Source organism: Carassius auratus, chromosome 25 (genome assembly GCF_003368295.1).
Source record: "Carassius auratus strain Wakin chromosome 25, ASM336829v1, whole genome shotgun sequence".
NCBI classification, from domain to species: Eukaryota; Metazoa; Chordata; class Actinopteri; order Cypriniformes; family Cyprinidae; genus Carassius; species Carassius auratus.
In genome coordinates this window covers 10,786,144-10,811,486 of record NC_039267.1, presented here as the reverse complement: position 1 = coordinate 10,811,486, position 25,343 = coordinate 10,786,144, and the positions used below count along the sequence as shown (strand labels likewise).

General features: G+C 35.9%; 1 protein-coding gene across 2 annotated transcripts in view; it reads left to right on the top strand.

Moving 5' to 3' along the window:
* The window catches only part of LOC113043256 (POC1 centriolar protein homolog B), a 36,992-nt gene extending 15,452 nt beyond the window's left edge, over positions 1–21,540 (top strand). The window contains exons 10-11 of one of the 2 annotated variants that reach the window (XM_026202503.1): positions 18,974–19,189; positions 19,455–21,540. In XM_026202503.1, coding sequence (XP_026058288.1) covers positions 18,974–19,189; positions 19,455–19,592 — 354 coding nt within the window. In that variant the 3' untranslated portion in view covers positions 19,593–21,540. The remainder of the gene's footprint in view (positions 1–18,973; positions 19,190–19,454) is intronic. The other variant, XM_026202502.1, reaches the window with a different exon arrangement.
* Positions 21,541–25,343: the final 3,803 nt, after the last annotated feature.

The following is a 25,343-nucleotide window of genomic DNA, read 5'->3' as shown; positions in this document are numbered from 1 at the left end:
ATCTTCATGACCTCCTGACTTGTGACATCCTTCCAGACCTAAAGTTAGCATATTCCGACAGCAGTCTGAAATCTCATTATCCCTTCTTCGCTGGCCATTGCATGATTGTATTTTTAGAAACCTGCACCTCTGCTGGGGGGAAAATTGGTTGCTTGCTTCACCTGCGCTTCCCCCACATCTCTCATGAAGACTGCATTCATCCCACTCACTCTGCCACTTTCTCTTTGCGCTATTTACAGACTGCCTCATGTGAGGGCAATGAGTTCGGAAACACGCTTAACAAGCGCTTCACTGATGTTCCTGATTTTGCATGGATCAATCGGATTAGCCAGAATCAAATTACAGGATGTGCATCCCTACAGTGACTGGCACGGTGGAAGTCATATGTCCTGCAACGTTCTCTCTGTGTTTTGCAGAGTTGACACTGCCTTCGTTTTCTTACTTTTGCTCAACCTGATGTGTTGAGCCTTAACTTGGGAGTCTGAGGCTCATATATAAATACTGAATATTATATATAATGGAAGGTTTACATCATGCATACAGTTGCATGAAGTATAGACACGGGTAATCATTACTTTCTTAAACCTGGTTCGACAAACTATATGCTTTCAAATTACCACTCTATGTTAAAGAGATGGGTAGGATGGTCAACTACTCATTCAACAACAGTGGCAGTGGATGATTTTAGAGATGCTGAGAGGGTTTTAGCATGTTGTGTTTAGCAGGCAGGTGACATCCTTTTCCTTCTGGAAATTCTGTAATTCAGATTTCTACTTGTCCTGCCAACAGTTTCAGTAACCTTAACATAAAAAAAAATTAAAAGTCTATCTGAATTATAATTTAAATGATCATTAAAATTATTTCTGGTTGCATTTTGAATATTTAGTTTTTAATATAGATTTAAAAAATGTTAAAATGATTTATGCATTTTCACATTGATTTTGATGCTACCAAGACTCGTCATTCTTGCAGTTTCAACAAAACTTTTTGTATGTATATGACTGTTTTAAAATTATATTTAAAATGTTGAATTTAAATTTACTTGGTAATATTTAAAATAATATATAATTCTTAACTAATTGGACCCTATTTTAACGATCTAAATGCAAGGTGTAAAGCGCACGGCGCCTGAACACATCTCTTTTTTTAGACCAGAACGCATTAGCGCACAAATGAACGCTAATGCAATTGTTAATAAAACAACGTGGCGCTGGACTGAAACTAGCAAACACGGTTGCTCTGCGCCTTGCGATGCATTGCATCGGGTGTATTATAGGGCCCATGGTTTTGAAATATTTGAAAATGAATACAAAAGTATTATTATTTTTACACTGATTGTTATTATACTGATTGATATTTTTTTTACTGCTATTACTAATAATGTATAAGTAATATATCAATGAATATATTTATTATTTAAAATAATTATTTTAGTTTGTTACAATAGTAATAAAAGTGAAAATAACTTGCATTCAATTTGATTTAAATATATATTATATAGTCTATCACTATGTTTGTATCAGTGTTGAACGGTTTTTGGTTCGGGGAAGTCCTCTGTTGCATGCATTGTTCTGTAACCTGTGTTAAGGCCAAGATTAAAATGCTAAAAGTAGTTTTACACCCACTCTGGTCTGCTGCATCCCCTTTTAACACTGGAATCTTTTATTGATTTACTGTAAATAGCCTTGGGTTTCGGGTGAACCGAAGTAATGGGTCTCCACTGCCTGACCACCTTCAGTATTACCATGCAAAAGCTCTAATGTAAACAGTGAGGCTTACTTTAGGTTGCAGAGGGAGCATCTGCTTGACCTCAAACTAACCTTCAAGGAGGTGACAGAAAAATTCAGTGTGTAGGTGACACTCATGTTTACTTACCCAAGTGCATCTACATTTTTTCCAGGCCACTGTTGAAAAACATCTGCGTCTCCTCATGCCGGTCTTATTTCCCATCAATCTCTTGACCCGCGTTGACCCCCTCGAGGCAGCATTGGGTCAGGTGTCAGGCCCAAAGCTCATTCTGGACATGCCACACCATTTTCGCTTCCTGATTTTTTTTAACTGATCTGCATTAGTCTAGCACATGGAAGCATGTGGATGGAAATGCCAGTGTTTTTTGGCTAGGGATAAAATTGGCCACTAGTTTCACACCTTTCAAGTAGTAGGTGAATGTGATATGCCAGAGATGCCCAAAACTCAGTTCCTGTTTCAGTGCTACAATCTACTCTATCTGGAGAATGATGTGCCGTCTACTTAGCCTTGCTCTGGGAACAGCACACTGTAGTCTGAGCTTAAGTGTCACGTTTAACATCCTCTTTAGCCCTGGAAAAATGGGATTTCATCCTATTTTAGATGACACTGTTTGTTCTTGGCCTGTGTTCTTTCATTTTAGGAGTGCAGAATTTTGTCCCGTATGATACATATCAATTTTTATGGCCACTAATGGGAAATGTATATTTTTATTATGATTATTATTATTATTGTTGTTACTAATACTTCTAATAATAATATATTATTATATTATATTAACATCAATAATTAAAATATATATAGTAATATATAATACTTAAAATATATGATCATTAATCTATTATTATTTCTACTACTAGTTATATTAATAACAATAATATATAAATAACAATATATAATAATTCAAATGCATTATTATTATTCCAGATAATATTACATTTCTATTATTATTATTATTATTAATATTATTATTAATATTATCTCTACTTCTAATTGTATTAATAAAAGCAACAATAATATATAAATACTAACAATATATAATACTTATATATTTATATATTATTACTACTGATAATAATAATCAATAATATATAAATATTATACTTCACATATTTACATTATTATTCCATCTACTACAATAATAATAAAAATAAAATATCTTCATCTTTATTTGAAAATGTATTTCAATAAAAAAGAAATTATATATATATAATTATATATAACATGTATATTTAAAAATCACATTTAACATTGCTTAATTTATTACTGTTTAGAGATTAACTTTAAGGGTTTATTAGATGAAAGCAAATAATAAATTAAATAAGTAATTATAGAAGTGGAGAAATTCTAAAAAAGAAAAAAGTTCCTAAAGTAATTTATATATATTAGTTGTTAACAGATTCTGAATCTAAAACTGTTGTCTGAGTATTCACCTTCGACCAACAGCAATCGTTGCTACCATTAGTTTTTTTAAGTCTATATAATCGGAATTAGTCATTTAGTTTTTTTAATGTATAAATGTAATTTAATTTCTATTCATCAGCTACATTTGAAACCAAGATGTGAGTCTTTAGCTTTTAATGTAAAATGAATGGAGTGCACAGGCCTTTTGAGGCCTAAAGTTTTAGCAGACTTCTCTAAAGCTGTCGGGTTGGGACTAATAGGTTTTCAGAGGAAACAAATCATGGGAATTTACAAAGAAAAAGGCCAATACAGGCGTGATTTTTCTGCGTTTAGCCTAATCGGCTTGAACTAGAATGCAAAGCTTTCACTGTCTGTTGTTCTCGCTCGTGCTGCTTGAGCAAAACCTTGCATCACCCTACAGCCAGACAGATAACCTTAGTGGAAGACTGAGCTATAGTGAGACTAGATGCTAGAGGCCCTCGATTGATCACCGAAAGCAATGTCTACAGTGAATATCCTAGATTTTCCATTCATGCTGAAATTTTTATATCATTATTTGATTCTTACATGGCAAACCACACACAAACACCACACAACAAGTGAAAGAGTGCACCTGTAGTTTTACATTTTCATTTTCAATTGCAGAGGTCATACCAATTTAAAGCTACAGGAAGCTCTTCTCAGTAATCTGCCACCTCTGCCGGCTCAGATGAGAAGAAGCGCAGGGGAGCCTTGATATTGTGCTTTATGGGGTTGACCTATGGAGATGCCTCACTCAAGAGCCTGTGGCCTTTTCACATGGTGACAGTACTCCGAGACTCCTCGTTCCCTATATCATCACTCCACATGCTCATCAATGCCTCATTTCTACAGTGGCACAGGGAACGTGAGAGCATCCACACACAGTGCATCTGGAGACACATGCTGTTTTGATTTCCAATGAGTTTTAATTTTGTACGTATGCTTAGGTAATAGAGAAATACTCTAATAAACTTAAAATTTCAATTTCATTTGCCATTATTTAACCGCAGTTAATCTCTAACTTATTTCTTTAATGTTTAAAATGTAATTAATCTTTAATAATGTATTAATGCTGTTAAATGTAGCCTTCAACCAGTCCCAGAATATTAAATATAATCTCAAATTGAATATCAAATATTAAATCTTAAAGGTTTTGCATTTTTAATGTAGATATAATCTTAATAAATATATTAATAATAGTAATAGTTAATAGGCCTCAATAATTAAAAATGCTAAATAATCTATTATTTATCAATATTATTATTATTATTATTATTATTATTATTATTATTTAAATAGGATGTAAATAATTTAATATAATACAAATGATTCAATTGGGTAATTTAAAATGAATGATTTGTTTACTAGTGATTTAAATTCAGTGTATGTTTATTTATTTAGACCAAAAAAAAGTGTTTGTTTAATTTAATCTAAAGCCATTTATCAGTTGTCTGCCATAAAATTAATTATCAACTTATCTGTGATGGCCAGAAATTTAATTTGGGTCCATCCACTGTTCCTTTGGATAATAATCAATTTTATTATCGATAAAAGTTAGTATAGAACCAAATAAAAGTTTATTTATCCACCATATTCCCATAAAAATAGGCACCGCCATTTGTACATTGATATTCTTTGCGTTATTTCTCAACTGAGGCCAATGAACTGTAAATCTCGCCCATAGACCTACTTCCACATTTAGGAATAAGGTAGATAAGCAAAATTTATTTTAAGATGAAAGATTTTATCTGTTACTTTGATAGGGCAGTTGAGTAACGACAGGAGGTGAAGTGGGAGAGAGAGTGGGTAGAGGATCGGGAAAGGTCCATAAGCTGGGATTCGGACTCAGGACGGCCGTAGTGCAACAGTGCTATATGTCAGCACACTGCCCAGAAGCCTATTGGTGCCAATGTCTTGTTGCACTTTCTGGGATATCTTTTTTCACAAAAGATTCACTCCGTTCTATAACTTGGCTAAAATAAGGTATTTGAGAAGGAAGTGTCATTAAAATGGATACGATTTGAATCCGCATTTTGAAACCATGTTTCTAAGTGGGTAATAGGAACAGGTTGAACCGTACCCCACAACAGAGTGGCCAGCCCCTGTTGATCTCAGGCTGATTTAACGTGAAGGTTCTGTCTGTCCAGTTTAGCGAGTAATGGAGGAGTTGAGAAGCAGCATGCTGAGGCTGAGACTCTCTGGCAGAGCTTGGTGAAGGGCAGAAGCTCAGCTGGACCCCACACCACCTGCTGCTGCAGCTGTCAATCAAGCGGCTGAACTTTCACTCGGGCCGCTCTATTTGCTGCAGTGCTGAGAGCTTGTAAGCATGGATTAGTGAGAGATTCATGCTCCAATTCAGAAAAATGATTCAAAATAAGGGAGACTTGTATGTTCAAATTTTTTGATCCACTGATTTGCAGATTAAATACAACAGTTGGTATTCATTACTGGCTCATAGTTAGGCCGTTTTATGTTCTGACCGGTTCTGTTTATTTGTTTTGTGTATTAAGCACTGTAATGCGGAAATGATTTTCTTCCATGCCAGCTGAGTGCGTCATTTGGCATGTGTTGCAGAGAGGGGTAAATATTTAAAAAACTGCCTAATTCTTTGAAAGCGGATTTAAAATAGGTTAATGATACGAAAAGACGCACATCAGACTCCTGCGAGGGACACAGCCCGCCAGTATTACACTCAGCAGGGAGCAGAAAAACAAGCAGGCGACAAAGTGCAAAAACAGTTTTTATAGTGCATAGTAAATATGAAAATTATATAGCATTGAACAGTTTAATTTATTTTTCAAGAAAAAAGATTTTCCTTTCTGAATATCATTTTTTAAATATATATTAATATTTTTGAAGTAAATATATTATAAGGAATTGTATTTTATATATTATAATAATATAAATATCATATAAAAATGCAAAAAGTATAAGATAAAAATATAAAATATGAATATTAAAAAAAATCAGTTTTAATACTTTACATTTATTATGAAATTTTATTTATGAGTGTCTATATATATATATATTAAAATTATATGTATAACTGTCGGTTTTATTTAGTTACATTATTATTTATCAAATTGTGGTAGGTGGCAGGATGGTAAAGATATTTATTGTTGATCATTTGAAAAACAGCTATTATATTCCTATGACAGAAAATAAAGATGATGAGGCTCAGGTCAGATCATTTACAGATCTAAAGCATACTTGGAGCTGCACTCCATTTTGTACTTGGATTGAGAGAATATCTGCAGCATTTCAAAGCAGGTCTTTTGACACCAGTAACTGCCACACCACTTTTCAATTATCCAGTGCACCTTAAACACCAGGGCTACTTCCACTCAGCTTCTGTTCCCTTCCCAACCTACTTCCCATTTTAGTGTTCAGCATTCTACTTCACAGCAGTAGTTCTTGTGAGTTCACATTTGACAGCAATTGAGGTGACGCCAACTCCTCATTTCAGCACCATCACGTCTTGTTTTCATGAACTGCGGTTCTTGCCTTACTAATCGCAGTGTTCTGTTGTAGCTAATATGCATTTGGATCAGTCCAGAATCCACAGGCTTTGGACCAGACACTTTTTTCACTGTATCCCATTCTTAAATGGAAAATCCACAGTATTCTGGCTCTGGCTTAGCTGCAGCTGTGCACAGCCGAAGTTGAGCAAGAGAGTTAAAAATTAAAGCAGAAGTGGCTAATGAAGAGAGAGGAAGAAAGAGAAGAGGAGGGGTGAGATAGGAAACAGAAGTGCTGACTGCACCTGAAAATAAGTGGAAGTGCAATGAGGATAGTGACAGGGTGGGACAAAGGTACAAAATAAAAATATGATGAATTACACATGCCAATGGTAACTTTTAGTAAAATAATTATTCATTTGCAGCATATTGTGCTATTAGCTCTGTTTTTTTAGACATCACGATAAAAATTGTTCAAATTTGTTGCTTGTTTTATATAATAATAATTGTTTAAAATTTATTTAAAAAAAAAAAAAAATAGTTTTTTTGGCAGCAATAGCCTCGTGGGCAGTGCGCCGTCATATAGCGCCATTGCACTACGGGCATCCCGAGTTCGAATCCCGGCTCTAGGACCTTTCCCGATTCTAGTACTCAAAATTCTCAAAAAAGTGTAAATATAAAGCTATATATATGAGATATAAATTAGAGATTTTAAGCATGATTTTTTGTCAAATTGTATAATGTTTAATTAATTACATTTATTATTTGTTACATTTTTTTTTTTTTTTACATTTAAGATATGTTATATTGGCCATAATTTAGCCTGAACATGGAAGCGTATTTTGTCAAGACCAGGCCATATTAAATAATATTGGCCACTTTCATCATAAAGTTTGACAATCAGCCTCTGGCTTCTATACGATTTTTTACCGGAAGGGCGATTAACACCATTAGATCTCCCACTGTCACTTATGTTTGCACAATGTGCCACATGTTCAGCACACCGCCTTTTTGTGTCAAACATTTTTACAGCATGGTAGGACATCGTGTTCTCATTTAACCTTGTGCGAGTGTTTTCGTATCTTTTTTCTCTCACACATAAAACAGTGTTTGATTGTGAGGCCACAAAAAGCAGAAGAGAGGATGTGGACTCTCTCTCTTTCGGTGTGAACAGTTTGCCAATGAGCACTGGATCCAACACGTCTCAATGAGGTGTCAGTTGGCTGCGTGATATCTCCTGCTGATAGCAAAGCTTTTCCAGGCAGTGGGCTGTTGACCCTGGTGTTAATCATTGGCTGTACATTGGCAACCCCATCAGTAGGGTTGTGCATTGTAAGCACGATGCTTTCGTGCTCTTTTTTTTTTTTTTTTTTTTTTTTTTTTTGCAGGTTTGAGTTTACAATACTATTGAACTTTGGCTCTTTCTTTTATTTCACCTATTGCTTATGCAGGCTGATATGTGCTATGGTTATCAGAATGCGTTTGCTTATATAACCTATATTTTTCTATGAATGGTTTGGTTATTGGTATCAATGGCTACTGCTTTTTAGTGTGAAGTGTTGAAGTCCCTGAGTATTGAAGTAAATGTAGGTGAATGACTACGTAAGGTCAAAACTATATTGGCAGAGACAGCTTTTTTTTTCTTTGCCACTATTTGGCCAGTTAAAGCTGCGGTAGGGAACTTTTGACGCTCTAGCGGTTAATAAACAGAACTGCTTGCGTCTTGCGGAAGGACATCGTAGCCGGAACTACTTCTCTCTGTTTATGTCTATGAAGAATCACAAAGGTACTGGGTTACTCCGCCGCGGTATCCCCGAAGCTATCTAAAATAGTCCGAATATAAACACTTATTATAGGTGCACCCTAGTGATTCAGGACAAGCAAAAAACACGGTTTGGAAAATGGATTCATGGTGTACCTGCTTATTATATACATTTTTCTACATTTTGAACACAAACAAAGTTACGGACCGCAGCTCTGATTGGTTATTTTTTACCGGGAGCGCATGACTTTCTGCAAATGGCAATAGGCCCACTGGGAGGAGTCAGAGGAGCTTGATTTTTTTCATAATCTACTTTTTTTTTCTTTCTCATATTCTACTGTCAGGACATAATGACAGGTTTAATAAATATGTAAAAAATATTTTTTTTACAAAAGTTCCCTACAGCACCTTTAATGATAATGATATTATAGAGAGGACAGTAAATGAGGAGAAGGAAAACAAGACAGCACAGGCCATATTTTTTCACTGAGGTGATATGACTCCATATAATAAATGACAATAAATTATATAAGGATTTTTTCCTTGTATGTGCGATTTTTCTCTAGCTTTGTTATCATGACTTCTTTTCCCTTCTTCCTCTTTGATTTCTAGGCAGACTGCAAAAGATAGACGCTACAGGGAGGAAAGTAGGAAGTTAAATTTATCATAAAAGCAGTCTGTGCAACTCTTGTGGCATTTTTTTCCAAGTCTTCTTAAGCCTTATAGTAGCTTTTTGTGAGAAACAGACTGAAGTATTAATTGTAGGGCAGGGCAAGTTAACACATTTTTATCACAGTTTTTTTTTATTATTGAAAGTTCATTGCTCACTGGCTCTGAATGCACATACAAACAAATCATGGGTCACAGGAGAGGATGCTCCTGATCAAATTATTTAGGCTTAGCATCAGCATTCACAAACCACTGTCCACTGTTCTTTTTAACAGAAAAGAATGCAGCATACTCGTAATCATTACTTCATAAATGGTAAATAGGAAGTTTCCGATAGCACGTGAAGACAGCAGAAAAGAGCTTGCTGTTAACTTTGTGGTTTATTATTTTGAGTCATATGGGACACGGTAACACACGGCCCTCTCACAATATACTGCTTTACACATCTATCGCTTTTGCTTTTGCACGTATCAGAAGATCTGCACTCCGGCATGGTTAGCGCTCACACTCACTGATCTATATATAACTGAACTGTGCTCTTGCCCACCTCTTCCAACCGAGCCAGGGACTGCTGAATGGAACGATCACACTAGTCAAACAAGCCAGACTTTGGGGGGTTAAGATTGCCTAGTGTGAGCACACCCTAATTATTCTCCTGCACCCATCCATCAAGTGTTGTCCTGCACCACACTCTGCTACGATGGGTCCCGCGATCATGCAGGTCTCTAATCGGAAGATGCCTGTTATAATGTTATGATTGAGGCTCTGGACTCGGAGCATAACTTGTTTTTCTATAACAAACTATAAAATATTTTCTATAAAAACTTTAATGTCCTGGCAGTGACAAATAGCTTGTTTTATATTTAATTTAATTACATTAATGTTATAAGTTAAGATTTACAAGAAATATTTTAACTGCTACTATGTAAAAGGAATACTGCTGTAAAACAGCACCTTATTTAATTAAAGTGTTTTCAAACCAAATGTTATTGCACTTTTGTTCATATAGCAGTACTTTTAAATGAAAAAAGTGCACAGTACACTACTTTTGAATGCATTATTAGTTTTGTGCATAACAGTGTGATTAATTGCAGACAATCATGCGATTAATCGCGATTTTAAAAAAATATCATTGTCCAGATAACTGCAATCTGTTGCAACTAGATTGAATTTGAGATCTGAATCAGACTTTTTAGTGAACGAATCATTCAGACTCAAGCTCACCATTCCTGCATGACCCACATCCATGGGGCTCTTAGCCAGCGGAAGGCAGTAATAATCAATTTCCCACAGGGAGAACTGTGACATCAGTTACTCAAAGACAGCCAAATTTAATTTCCTTCCCTCCATCCGCCGCGTAATGCCATGTTAATGGTTTCCTGCTCTGAAACATTACGGCTGCCACAATGAGCATCAATTTGTATCTGCTATGAGCAGCACCAAAGTGGGCTGACCTGAGCCAAACACACACTTTGCTCTGCTGTGGATTATATTTAGGCTGTAGAGTTTAAACTTTACACTGCCTTTGCGACTTTCTGCTTTTTCTTCTGCTTATTCTCTTTATTACATTGAGTATGTAGCATTGACAGTGTTGCAACAGTTTAATAAGAAAAAATATATTTATTTGATTATATATTATAAATAAATGTATTTAAATATCAATATATATTTACATTTATTAATTTATTAAGCAGACGCTATTATCCAAAGCAACTGACAAATGAGGACAGTGGAAGCAATCAAAAACGGCAAAGATATATACGTGTTATAACACACAGTGAAGAATACAGTGACTGTTTATTTGTCTTCATTGAGCTTGAGCTTTTGTTTTCTTTTTAATTTAGGATAGTATTAGTCTTTTTGTGATAATGACACTAGCATGAATCATGAAATTTCTATGGTATCAAAAAAATGTATATCATAAAGTCCTTATTTAAATCAAAAGTAACTACATTGTTATATTGTTGCTGTAAATACAATTACTCATGTCGTGGTATAATATTTTGATCATATTGCCCACCCCTAGGTTGTACTGTACCCAGCTACTTTGTCTAAAGGATCATTTATAGTTTCGCTAGCTTTATTTTCCAAACACTGAGGCTGACTATGTGTCATGCAAAGTCTGTATTTTTATCCACTCCTACAGTGTCATTTTACCAGAGGATAATAAATGAATTTCTGTTTGTGTTTTTGTTATGCCAAATTAAAATAGTGCATAAACTGCACCTTCAAGACTTAACCTTCAGTTTTCTCACAGTGACTCATCTTTGCCTTCTCCGAGGGGCTAAATTTCCACCTACACATCCTCAGTTGACACCACCACCACCTACAACGCAGCCTGTATGTTTAACCTTGCCTGCATTCCAGGCAACAGGGCACAAACTGTAACAAAAAAGGAGCCAGGTCCCAGACAAAACAAGCGTTTCAGGCGACACGCAACAAACTTCAGTCTCACTCGCAAGGTTGTTTAATGCTGAATTTTTCCATCACGACTCTGCTGAGCACTGTGAGTCACAGACTCTTGAGTGTAAAATGAATAGAGGTGTTTGAATGCTGTAGAACATGCTGGATAAGAAAATGATGGACGCTTGGTCACTTTACTGTACTTTTCAAATTCTTTGTGGAAATAAACAAAGCTGAAAGGGATTCTCAGGCTTAGAGCAAGTATAAGTATTAATTCTTTCAAAGGAAAACAGTAAAAACGTTGGGGTCAAAGACTATTCATACATCATCAGAAGTGACAGTAAACACAAATAAATGCTGTTGTTTTGAACTTTCTATTCATCAAAGAATCCTGAAAAAATCTCACAGCTTCCACAAAAATATGAAGCATCTGTTTTCAACATTGATAATAATCAGATTCTTTAGCAGCAAATCAGCAGATTACAAAAATTTCTGAAGGACCACTTGACACTGAAGACTGGAGTAATGATACTTCACAGCAATAAATTCCATATTAAAACATTCACACAGAAAACAATTTAAATTGTAATATTTCACAATATTTTGCTATATTACAAATATACTATGTACTACTAATATAAATACACTTATAAATAAAAGGTATTGTATAAAATGTATATAATGTATTTTGAATATATATATATATATATATATATATATATATATATATATATATATATATATATGTGTGTGGATAAGACACACGTCTGTGGTGTGGGAGACCCGGGTTCGAATCCACTGTGAGACACCAATGTGTCCCTGAGCAAGACACTTAACCCCTAGTTGCTCCAGAGGCGTGTGACCTCTGACATATAGCAATTGTAAGTCGCTTTGGATAAAAGCGTCAGCTAATTGAATAAAATGTAAATATATATATATATATGTATATATATATATATATATATATATATACACACACACATACATACATACATACATACATACATACATTTAAATATACATATTATTGTCAGTAATAATTACTTTTTTTATTGTTAAAGGCACTGTATGTAAATGTTCGACTCTACTAAAGAATAAAAATACCATAATATGTTTGCAGATATTTAAGAAACATGCTAAATTACAATACTTGTTTATCTGAAAAATAATGCTTCAGTCAGTTATTCTCCTTTGAAAATGTGCGTATAGGGCCGAAATTTCTGTAGTTGTTTTGCTTTGTGAAACCCGCCCACTGCAGGTTTACCCAATTATATTTCGGCACTCCAGGTTGCCAGTTGGCGGAAAACACAGCGCGTTTAATTTCATCCATCATCAAGTGTGATCAATCTTGTTAGTCGTTAATCTGGTAACCTGCATGTGCATCAAGTCTGAGGAGGAGGGGCCGGGTGAAAAAAAAAAACCCTCTCCAATATTTTGAATTTGGACTGCAATACCTAGTTCAACCACTCTGTGTCAATCCTACATACAACACCTTTAAAATGTAAGGTCACCCAAATATTAATATTCTGTAATTGCTCACCCTCATTTCGTTTCCTTCGTTCATCATTGGAACACAAATTACGATATTTTCGATGGAATCTGGAGCTGTCTTACCCTGCATAGACAGCAACGCAACTGAAATGTTCCCAAGTCCAGAAACGTAGCATGGAGATCTGTGAATTAATCCATGTGATATTAGTGGTTCATCTGTAATCATTAGGAAGCTACGAGAATACTATTTTTGAGCAAAAGAAAAAAAATACACAGCTGAGAATGGCACCAGGGTGATGCAGAAGAGGCAAATTGTTAAAATTGTTGTTTTCTTTTTTTTGCGCACAAAGTATTCTCGTAGCTTCATATAATTGCAAATGAACCACTGATGTCACATGGATTAATTCACAGATCTCCTTGCTACCTTTCTGGACTTGGGAGAACGATTCATTTCCGTTGCTGTCTATGCAGGATCAGACAGCTCCAGATACCATAGAAAATATCTTAATTTGTGTTGCGATGATGAACAAAGGTCTTACAGGTGTGAAACAACATGGGGGTGAGTAATTAATGATAGAATTTTCCTATTTGGCTGAACTAACCCTTTAAGAGAATTTATTTGGTTATTGATGTTCTTTTGTTGTTTATGACTGCCCTTCTTCACGTCAGTGTCACCCAACACCACAAAGACATGCCCTCCATTATATCTGAAAAACATGTATTTCCTTATAGACATGGTATTTTCACTTTCCATACATTTTGGTTTTGTGATTCCTTCAACCTGATTTTGGGGCGGTTGGAATCATTTAAGGTGTGTGTGCGAAAAATCGCGCCTGATGACTCATCCAGTCTGTGGGATCTAAAACTGTGCCTCCGATACGAATTGGGTCAGAATGCAGCATTCGTCGTCCCTCTTTCCCCATTTTTGAAGAGGGATCCCCCTTTTTTTTTCAAAGGAGGGCTTTTGATTTGAGTTCCACCAGTGAAATTCATGCTTTCAATTCTAATTCAATGAATTACAAAGAATCCCTTAATGATATTACATCATTCTGTCTGATTGTTTCTAAATCCATTTCTTTTATTTCAGATTGATGAAGCAGGTTCAGCCTGGTTTGCATAAGCGAGTTATATCATATCCTGTGGACTAGGCATTTAGTGGTTTCAGGTCACTGGCAGCATCGGCACTCATTGTGCACGCAGAGCGGATGAGAGGGTACTGACAGAGATCTGCAGGTTTTATTGCAGTGGTTGGTTGTGTTCTCTCGATGAGGGCGTACACTTCAGTCACAATCGAAATGTGACATAACCACTTAGTCACAGAGCTGGTTATAAAATGCTGCAGTTTTGTGGTATCTCTGAAAAGGATATTTATCTACCCTGAAGCCAACGTGTGGGCGGGTGAAAAGTGGTTTGATACGAGAACAGACGGAGAGGGAAAAAGGAAGCGTCTGCTTCCCCTACCATAGCGTGCGGGAGCCATCTCTGATATTCCAGTCTTTCAGTACGGCTTTATGTTTTCTATCTTTTCATCTGGAGGTCTAACCAAACAGCTCTGCCTTTGAAGCCCAGGGTCAGGGTTTGTGTGTACACGCGCATGTGTGTGTTCATTTCGGAAGTGTGTGTTCCTCATTTAGGGACAAAGACCTGTTTCAAAGCCCATTTCCTGAGCACTGATGCACACCAAAGAAAAAGCGGGTCCTCTTTGGGCTTCACCCGTCACCTGACCTCCTGTGTGAAGCTCGTGGTGCTGCAGACGGCTGTGGTCTCGGTCCCCTGACAGGATGTGGCCTACATTCAGAAGTGACAAGTGTTGGTTTCACTTTTCCACTAGTCCAGCCAGCATGAGGGGTCAAATACACCGTATCATAAAGAAGTGTTAGAGTTGGCTTGCAAAAATAGCCGGCATCGTAATCATTGAAATAGGACATGTGCAAATATGATAACATGACATAGCTGTGCAGTGATTTTAAACCGGCTTATCATTCACTAGCTTAAACGTGTGTGTGTGTGTGTGTGTGTGTGTGTCTATATATATATATATATATATATATATATATATATATATATATATATATATATATATATATATATATATATATATATATATATATATATATACAGGCAGTTGCAAATAATATTCTTTATAATATTCTAAAAGTGTACAATGTACATTATACATTTTTTACTTTCTATATCCTGAATGCGTGTATTTATATTTTAATATATAAGTGTATTTTTTATTAATTGTAAATATTTTGTATTGAGAATTAAGAGAGGTTTTAGGTTTAAAAATTAGGTTTAAGAATTCCATTTAAATTAAAACAGTCTTTAATATTATGCTCTTTTAAAATAACAGTTTATTCATTATCAGCACTGGAAAAAAATATTCACTTAAAAACACTGAACAACAGCATTTTTAGGCATTGGTTTTAAATGTGAACTATGATTTCTTTTTAAGTTCAGAGTCTTAAGAGTCTTATCAAGGCGCATTTCAGGTTCCGTTTCAGATTCACAGATAATCTCGCAAACTGTGCTAGAGAAAAAAGTAAGTTTAGCTTTCATTTCCTTCCCAACTTTAATACTATCGACTATGTTAATAGAGCAGGAAGCATAGGACATGTGCACGCTAATATGAAACGTAATCCGTCCAGCGACTGGTGCCAGATACTAGCTTAAACCCCATTAGCCAGCCTTTAGCAGATACTTAACACGGCAGAAACCAGACTCTGATCCACAGAAAGACTGTTAAAGGAAAGAGAGATGGAGTAGGAGTAAAGAAAATGACTTAGGGGTATGAAAAGGCTAGAAGGTCAAAGAGTGCCTCCTTTGATATCAATGAAATTTCCTTGTACAAGACGGCTCACTTTAATGATATTACATGGCATCCTGTGACAAGGAAAATCTTCTATCTTCTGTCACAAGACTAGACCAGTCAGTGGCTTAGTGGCAGTGAGAGGAGGCATATGATTTTTAAAAATAAAATCGAACCATTTTTGGACTTTTAGTGCATATCCTTGAGGATAATCTTGGGTTACATCAAATGAAGGACGATTTGACATTTCACTCACTGGCACGAAAACATTGTTCTAATATTAGTGCTAATGAGGAGCCAATATTGTTGTGAGGAGACCGTTGAGAAGGTGTCTTCCCATTTCTTAATGAGCATCGGACCAGACACGACTTCAGCAGCTGCTCTGATCTTGTCAAGTATCCAGTCATTATGCTCCATTTCCCGGGTGTTCACTGAGTAACAAAGTGATATTTCAAAGGGTTCTTGGGGTGGTTTCGGTGTTGTTGAGGGACCTCATGAATATTCCCAATGGCCTAGTGAAGTACCTGCTTAGTGGCCAGTAAGCCTGTTGACATAAATTATATCTGCGCTGGCATAAAGACACTCAGTTTTGGCCTCGGAGCTGAATATGTACAAAATGTAATGACCCACCTGTACCCACTTCAAATTTCAGACTGCTACATTGTTTTCGACTGAACACTACAGTTGTTAATACGGTGCACATTCTCTTCTATTCCCTTGCACTGCCACCAAGGGAACAGAAGTAGTGTAACTCTTTGCGAGCAACCACAGATACACTGTTGTCATAGCAACTGGTGAAGCAATCAGGAAGAGGTCACTCATTCACCCTTCACCACAGACTAGTTTCTTGTCCAACCAAAACTCATTGAGGAAGAAACACTTAGCCAAATCTGACCTTTCTGCTTTGGTAAGGCAGTATTATGTGTCCATTAAATAAGCATTAACTTCAAGGAAGGCTCCTTATATTCGAGAGCAGCCATGTATTAGGTGTTTCTTGGAGGTTATAGTACATTAAAGAATGATCATGTGACTTTTACTTATGCCAAGTGAGCTGTGAATTAAAAAAAAAAAAAAAAAAACTGTTTCCATTGCAGTTTTGCAAAATATTCTTTTTTTTAATTGCCTAAAAACCACTTCATGTGAGCGTATAAAATGTTTTCCTATATATGGAATTTTGTGCAAATTTGACGTGTTTCCATTTGGCGTATTTTCAATTCGCAATTTTCATTTGCACAATTTGAAGGGTAATTGAAACACAGCTACTGACTGGTTGTTCTTATGACTGTTTGTAGTTAAAGATGCACATTAGTAGTTTTGTCAGGAATATTTTATTTAAAATAATACAACTGTTTTAATTGTTATTATTTTTTTGTTTCTTTTACTTTTGATGAAATAATTATTTATACAAATATTAGACAAAGACTTAATATATAATCAAGGCTAGTTATTAGATAGCATTTTTGTCACCTAAAAGCGTCTTTAAAATTTTTTATTTAGATTATTTGATTATTTGCCAATGAAAGTGCATTTTGCCCAAACATTTAATGTTTACTTGTACTAAAATTATCGTTGAAGTCAGCGTTAAGTGAACAATCACCCTATTTGCTAAACGTTTGTTATTGTGAACAATTTAACCATACAAGGAAATCTATGTAAATAGTTTTTCTTTGAATAATAACAGAATTGTTGGAATCGGCATGAAATTAAAATCCACCTTATCTTTGAAATTGCATGATCTTGTGGTGAAAAAAAATGTGCTGTGTTTTCTTTTTTTTTTTTTTTTAAATGACCTCGTAATTTTATATCAAAATATAACTTGATCTTCTGGTAAAAACAATAAGCTTCTTTCTGGTGGCACATTCATCTGCTTTTCTATTTTTGAGTGCTACGACCTCATTTCAAAATACAATCAACAACCGGTGGGAACCAAATCCCACCCTACGCTTTTTCTTTTTTACGATAATCCACTGCACTCAGAGGAACATCACAATACAGAACAAAAGCTTTATAACTACTTCCGTTTTATAACAACTTTACTGGAACCATTAAGCGGGACCAATCATAGGAATCTGAGCCAGAACCTTTATGATTCCCATCCATAGTTAGTCCCAAAGATGTGAGATTGAACATTAACGTCATGAATACACGTTGACCCTCACCTTCCACTGATTTTTACAATTGACATGTCACTGCTACTAGCACAGACAATATTTTCCAAGTGCTGTTTTCTACAAGGTTACAGAATATACAAAAGAAGATACAAGGTTTGGAGCTTATAGCGTGAGCAAGGTCTGAGCGTGAAGCGTGTAAACGAGGCTAGCAGATGTTGCCCAGATGTGGCTGGTGGGTGCTGGAGGACCCCAGAACGAACCCTTCCACACACTGACAGCTTTGTTCACCTCCTCCCCTCCTTTCCTAGGGCATGATGCTGTCTCTCAGCCCTGCGCTTTGAAGTCAGGACACTGCACAGGAAGTAAGGGGCTGCAATCGATTTTCTTCCTGCATTAGGGCAGGAATGTATGACCCTCCCTCCTTCTCATAATTTTGTGTGTCTTTTCTGGAGCTGGTCAGGATTTTGGTTGTATGCATGATCGGGTCAGAGGCCCATGTACTGATTCCATGTTTCTATCAGGTCTTATTAGCAAAAAAAATATGTTGATGTGGTTTCTACATTTCCTGTTGATACCACAGTTAATCTGAAAAATAAAATCATTTAATGACCTTAATGTCAATCCAAACCCATCGGGTCAGAAAAGGTCTGCGGAGAGGGAATCAAACTCGTGTCACCTGAAGCACTACTGCATCATATATCGGCACGCTGCCTATGAAGCTATCATCACCAACCATGCATTGAAATATTGGCAAGTGAAGATATTCAGCCTGAAACTGAAATAATAATAATAATTCAGATTCGGCCAAAAGTTTTGGAGATCAAAGTTGAAGGTAAAACTTGGATTGGAGGCCAGTGTTTTTGAGCTCCGAAAAGTGCGCTAAAAGTAGTCCTTAAAAGCCATAAACTAGCTTTGAACGAGGATCAGACCAAAAATGCGACCTACATTTATGTGTTTATTGTTAAAATAGCCCCTGGGACATTCTGCTAATCATCTCTTTTTGTGTGGCACAGAAGAAAGAATGTCAAACAGATTTGGACCATCATGAGTAAATGATAACAGATCTTTTTCAAATTTTGTTGCCCTCATTCCTTAGGATGTAAGAAGCCATGACAGAGCAACAAGTGGCAGAGAACAGCCCATCTCAGGTCCATTTCGAACTCGTATGCGACACAGAGAAGAGGAGGATGAAGACCAAGAAGAAAGGTTTGCTGGCAGCATGACAGCATCTAGAGAGGAGCGTTCGGGTATCCCATCGAGCATTACTAGCACTCTGGAGAACATTGTGCAGCAGTTGGACATCCTGACCCAGGTGAACCACTTTTAGGTCATCTTAGTTCTGCTTTTCTAGATCTACAGAGCAAATAAGATCAGATGTAGTTTGTTTTTCTAGTCAAATCCAGTCATTTAAATCTTGAATTTTGTGTAAGGGTGAAAGATCTCTATGCAGATTTCACAAATTAACTGTACTGACTGCATTGAAACTGCATTGAAAGCTTCACTATTGACAATAAACAGTGGACCTTTTTGGCCATGAACTGTGACTACAACTTTAACTGTTGATTCTATTCTCTCAGACGGTTGCCGTCCTCGAGGAGCGACTTACTCTGACTGAAGACAAATTGAGGACATGCTTGGACAACCAGGTCCTGCTTCTGCAACAGAGGCAGCAAGTGGATGGGTCAGACGAGGAAGCCGAGGGTCCGTCTGTGTGATGGATACCCAACCACGGTGGTCCTCACTTCAGTGGTAACTTCCTCTGGCCTGCAGTAGAGGACATGCCAAATCCCTCTTTTTTTATTCTTTAAGCTTAAAGACTTCCAGCTGTGTCATTCCGAGTAAGAACATTGGACTTAACAATGCAAAAAAAAAAAAAAAGGACACAAGATGAAAAGACACAAAGCAGGGTAAGGGAGGGGCTTGAGGGGATTTGAGGGGTCATACAGCATTCTCACCCAAAAGTCATGTTAAGAGGACAGCTGCAGCTAAGACAACATCCCGGTCATGTTTTGACAGCTGCAAGCAAGACATCAGGAAAGAGACTGATAGAACAGACAAACATGCACAGATTTTTACAGTATCAGGATTGGGTTGTGTCTGCTGCATCACATGTATTATGTAAATATAGACCATTATGAATGAATTACAGTCTCTGGTGTGATTAAGTCCCAGGCAGCATGAATGGTTTGTGCATGTAAGGCCATGTAAGTGTCCTCAGAGACACTTGCAGCCTTGTTTACTCTTTCTCAATCAGCCGCAGCCTTGTGGTTTTCCTCTGGGTGGAGGTCAGACGGAAGCAGGGAGCCAATCGACAGAAGGCCCAGCGGTTCTTGTTTGCTTTTTTGCATACCGCATCTTTCTTTGTTTGGCAGCTCTGCTAAACTCTTCCTGACAGGCTTACATAAAAACAATGCATCCAAATGGTGGTGAAAACAAATAATTTAGACCAGTTTCCCAAAGGAATAAAAAGACGTGGCTGGCATGCTTTATGAACTATATGTGCTAGAGTCATTGAGTTTTAGGGTCTACCATTACAGTGGACAGATGATTAAAAGCCAATTTTAGCCATTCAGATTGTGATGTTACAAACCACTCTGCTTGATTGGATATATGCTTTTTCATTTTCATTAAAAGGTTCAAATTATACATAAAGAATTTGTCATAAACAAAAAAATGCAATATGTGACTGTTGTTGTTGCTACAAATTACAGCCGAACTTCTCTAACCACTTCCTCTGTGTCTCGTACAGACTGCAGGTGTGCTTGTGACCTCTCTGTGCATAACACAAGCCCTTTGTCTCTGGTGGGGCGCCAAAAAAGGGCTAGAGCAACCAACTCATGAACAAAGAGAAGATAATCGAAACGAATGCATGTGTGCCTGTGTAAAAGCAGTTGTGTTAGGCTGCCTGCTTGTGCATGTGCCGTGTTTATGGATTTGTGCACATGCAGGTTCTTGCAAGACCCACATATGGTAAAGTGGTTGCTTGCTTATGAGGCAAGGGAAGGTAAACATTATCTTTAGCTCCCCAACAGACATCAGAGGACTAGGACTTCTTCCTGTTAGCCAGGCCTGGTTGGCATTGAATCAGAGTACTTTGAGAAAATTCCCTCTGACCTTTTGTTCAAGAAAAAAGAAAAGAAAAAAAGAATAAAGATGGAGTAATGGAAAAGAGCTTTCTCATATTGTTTCTGCAATGACACCTGCAAAGGAAAAAAAAAACACCTTGCTCCATTTTTTTTAATTTAGGGGAACGTCTGTTGAGAGGTTTTCCCTTTCAACAAATATAGATAGGGGCGGAAAGTTTAAAGATAGGTATACACCTGTTGTGGGTCGGAGACCTTACTGAAGTGAAAGTTTCCAAACTGGTGAGAGAAACCCTGGTTGGAGCAACCCAGCGTTAAAGAAGACGCTTGGAAAGCTGCTTGGCCAATCAAATTTGGTGGCCAGAATTATCCACTGTTTCAAATCATTTTGGTCAATATGGCTGAATTTGATTCACTTATTTTTACATTAGTTATAATTCCCTCATGCACTTATCGTGAAATCTGTTGCTCGAGTCAGGACCTTTAAAACACTCGTTCTTATTCACATCTGTGTTTTAAAGCACCCTCACACCTGTTTCTTTTTTCTTTCTTTTTTTTTTTTCTTGCTTCCAAAGACAGATGGCTTCGCCCCTTTCTTGTTTATTTTTGGCTGGAACCTAAAGTAGTTCCAACCTCACGTGGCATATTAAGATTTGAAATAATTATTGTCCTCTAAAATAACTTCAAACAAAACATCAAAACAACAGACAGAATCAAAAATCAAAACTTTAATGACTAGCTATCCATCCATCCATCTCAAAAATCAAAACTTAAATGACTACCTATTCATCCATCTATCCATCTATCTCAAAAATCAAAACTTTAATGACTAGCTATCCATCTATCTATCTCAAAAATAAAAACTTAAATGACTAGCCATCCATCCATCCAACTCAAAATTAAAACTTAAATGACTATCCATCATCCATCCAACTCAAATATTAAAACTTAAATGACTATCCATCCATCCATCTTTCTATCTGTAAGTAATAATTAAGATCCAAATTAATATTAGTGTTGTACCTTAATCTGATCTTTATAATTATATTTCTAATCATTATTATTTTTGAATAATTAAAAGCCTGTGGAGAAATTCTATGCATGATAAAAACTGTGACACATTCCTAGTGCTCGCTGTTATGAATAACTGAGTATTTGCACTATTTTTATCACAGCTGATGGAATCTTGTAGGTGTTTGCAAAAGAGTTGAGTCTGAAAATTTGCATTGGAAATTAGCATGGAATGATGAATGAAAAACAATGGCTTGGGTTAACATACTGTTAAAGTGTCAAAATCTCCTTAAATAGAGAGGTATTTTAAAAGGTGTGATGGGCTAATAACCTCCCACCCAGTTACGTTCCTCCTTTGCTTTAGAAAAAAAGTATTTCCTGCTAACCGAAAACCCCCTGTGCTCTTATCTCAAACTGTTTTTTTTAAGCCCAACGCCTTTTGAAGTCACACATTTGCACAGCCTGTAGCAAATCCTTTGACCCCAAGTGTGTTTGAGTTTTCTTTGATTAAATAACACGGGGAAGGAACCTGATGTTTTTTCTGAAGAGAGATGTCAAGTTCAAAGGACACAGAGGTGTGTTGATTACAACAGCTGCACTTAATAAAATATCAGAGGAACACGAAAAGAGAACAAAAGAGTGTGTTTCGGTTTCACACCAAAAAGGTTTTGTTGTTGTTGTGTTTTAAATTGAAGTGGTTAGTAAAGATGTTTTACACATTATGTCTGTCTTTTTTGCTTTTTTGAAATGTTTTGTCTAACTAGGTCTTTTTATTCACCGACAAGTGCCATTTGTGTGGGAAGTTGTTGTAGTTGGTGAGTTTTCATACCATTTGTTGTGATTTTCCAAATATTGTTTCTGATTAAAAAAAAAGAGGAGTCAAACATTGATTCTGTCTTTACAATTTTCCCTGACATCTCAAAACTACTGTATATTCTTTGTTATGCTTACATTTCACAAAGTCTAGAAAAGGGCCCTTTTCCTGTAAACTCTCACGAGCTTCCGGTTTTCATAGATATCTGTTTTTTCTTTCTCATGTCCATTCAGCTGGAGGAGGAAATGTGGGAACAGGCTGTCCCTGCTGCTGATAAGGACGTACGGAACTTCCTACCTTCCACATATGGGACCGGGCCTTTAACTGGAAAGAGGTGCTGCCAGGGGTCATTGCAAATGTAAGAACATCCGTCCTGTCTCCCCACAACCTGTTTGAGAAATCTGACCTCGTCATAGCGCATTTTCTTTGTACTGTAGAAATGAAAAAAGAGGAACAGAACTTCCTGTGGGAAAAATATATTGTTTTTTTTTTTTTATTGTAGACCTATACATGTGATCTCATTAGTAATCCTAAGCATAGACACTAAATGTAAAAAAATTTTTTTTTACAAAATTTTACAACATTTAAAACCAAACCATTTTACTACTTTTAGGTTCACAGAATATTATATTTATGGAAATAATGTATTTTTTAATAGGTGTTTATTAATATGATACGTCTGGTACTATACTACACTATACCACTTTATTTGTGGTGAATGAATTTTTTCACCTAAATTTTTAATATACCATTATAATTGATTGCCTAGATTTTATATATATATGTAAATATATAGTATATAATTAATAATTTTTTACATTATTGTGATGCCATTTGAGAGATATGGCTTACATAAAATTGACAGACAATTTTTTTTATTTTGTAAATTGATTAAAATATCATTGAATAAAAAGCTTATTGTAACTAAAATATACCTATTATCTGCCTATATATTTATAATATAAATATATATTAGATTTTCTAAAACTACATCTACATTTTCGATACTTTCAATACATATCATATTTTTCAATAACTATAAAGATAACGATATTAGCGACCACACCAGTGAACAATATCATCTATATATTAAGTGTATACTTGTCAGCCGCTTTAAATTCTCAAGCTCGTGACAGTAGGATTGATGTCAATATTTGTATCTTTCATCAGGTGGAAAAAATCTTTTTGAAAGTGATTCCAATGATATCGTTTCTCTTTGTCTTTAGCGTTATAGCTGTGGTGTGGACTCTGCTATTCTTTAATATTGAGAATGATCTTTAGAACTATATCTTATTGTTATCTTTATAGTTATAGTGCTTGATGTGAACGGCCTTGGCTACAGAGACACACCACACGATTGTACCTTTATTTGTGTTTGTGTGTGTGTGTGTTGTGCAGGACTGCATCACAGCCGTCTTTTCTGTTCTAGTGTCCATGTGCCTGTTCAGTCATGTGCCACTCCAGCATTCCAGACTCCATCTCCATATCTCAATCCTGATGGCTTTTCCTTAAGCAAGACTTTCATCCGATTCCCTTGATGCCTCCTGACAGAGAGCTGGCAGGTAGAGACGTCTGTGTAATCTTCCTCCTCTACACCCGCTCTTGTTTTTGGGTTTGAGTCTAGCCGGGTGGAGTGGGTCTGAATGAACCAGCTTTGTTTGTCAGTTCATCCTCAAGGAGTGTATGTGACAGTGAGACTCATTGTCCTCCGTGGCTCAGCCTTCCATCTGGCCTGATTGGATTGGCTGCGTGACAGAGTTTTACTTGAGCTTGGGAAAGTTAGGTCAAGTTAGGCTTCTGCTCTGAGCTCCCTGAGCCTTTCATGCTTTGAAGAGCAGTCTACTGCAAATATCAACACCCATTTGGGGTTTTTTATTTAACATTTGAATGTTTCTTTGGGTGAATCTCTTGAATAAGAGGCCATGTTTCACTCCAAAAAAGAAATAAAATAGGAATTATATTTGAATAATAAATCTAAATATTGTTGTACTGCAGTATCAAACAAATATATGTATGTATTTGCATGTTTGTTTAGGAACAGATAGATAGATAGATAGACAGATAGACAGACAGATAGATAGATAGATAGATAGATAGATAGATAGATAGATAGATAGATTTACATAATATTTAAAATATTATTAAATTACAATGTACTATAGAATTATATTAAATATATTTTTTATCTCATTTTCATGTATACTCATTTTTCAAATATACTCAAAAGAATGTCATAATACAGAAAATCCTCAAAAACAAGCTTAATTTTCTTTGTGAAATTAAATTTTAATGCAAATTCAATATGAATATTTTTAAATAATAAATTTGTATGCTGTTATAATATTTGTAATGTATATTATACATATAATTTAAATTGTAAAGATATATGTTCTAAATTAATATAATAATTCATCAATATAATTTAAATAAATAACTATATAAATACATTTAAATATAATTTAAAATAAACAAAATTAAATATGACATTTATATTTCTTAACAGTCTTTGTGAAACTCACTCTAGTATATAAAAATTATATAATTTTTATTCACATAAT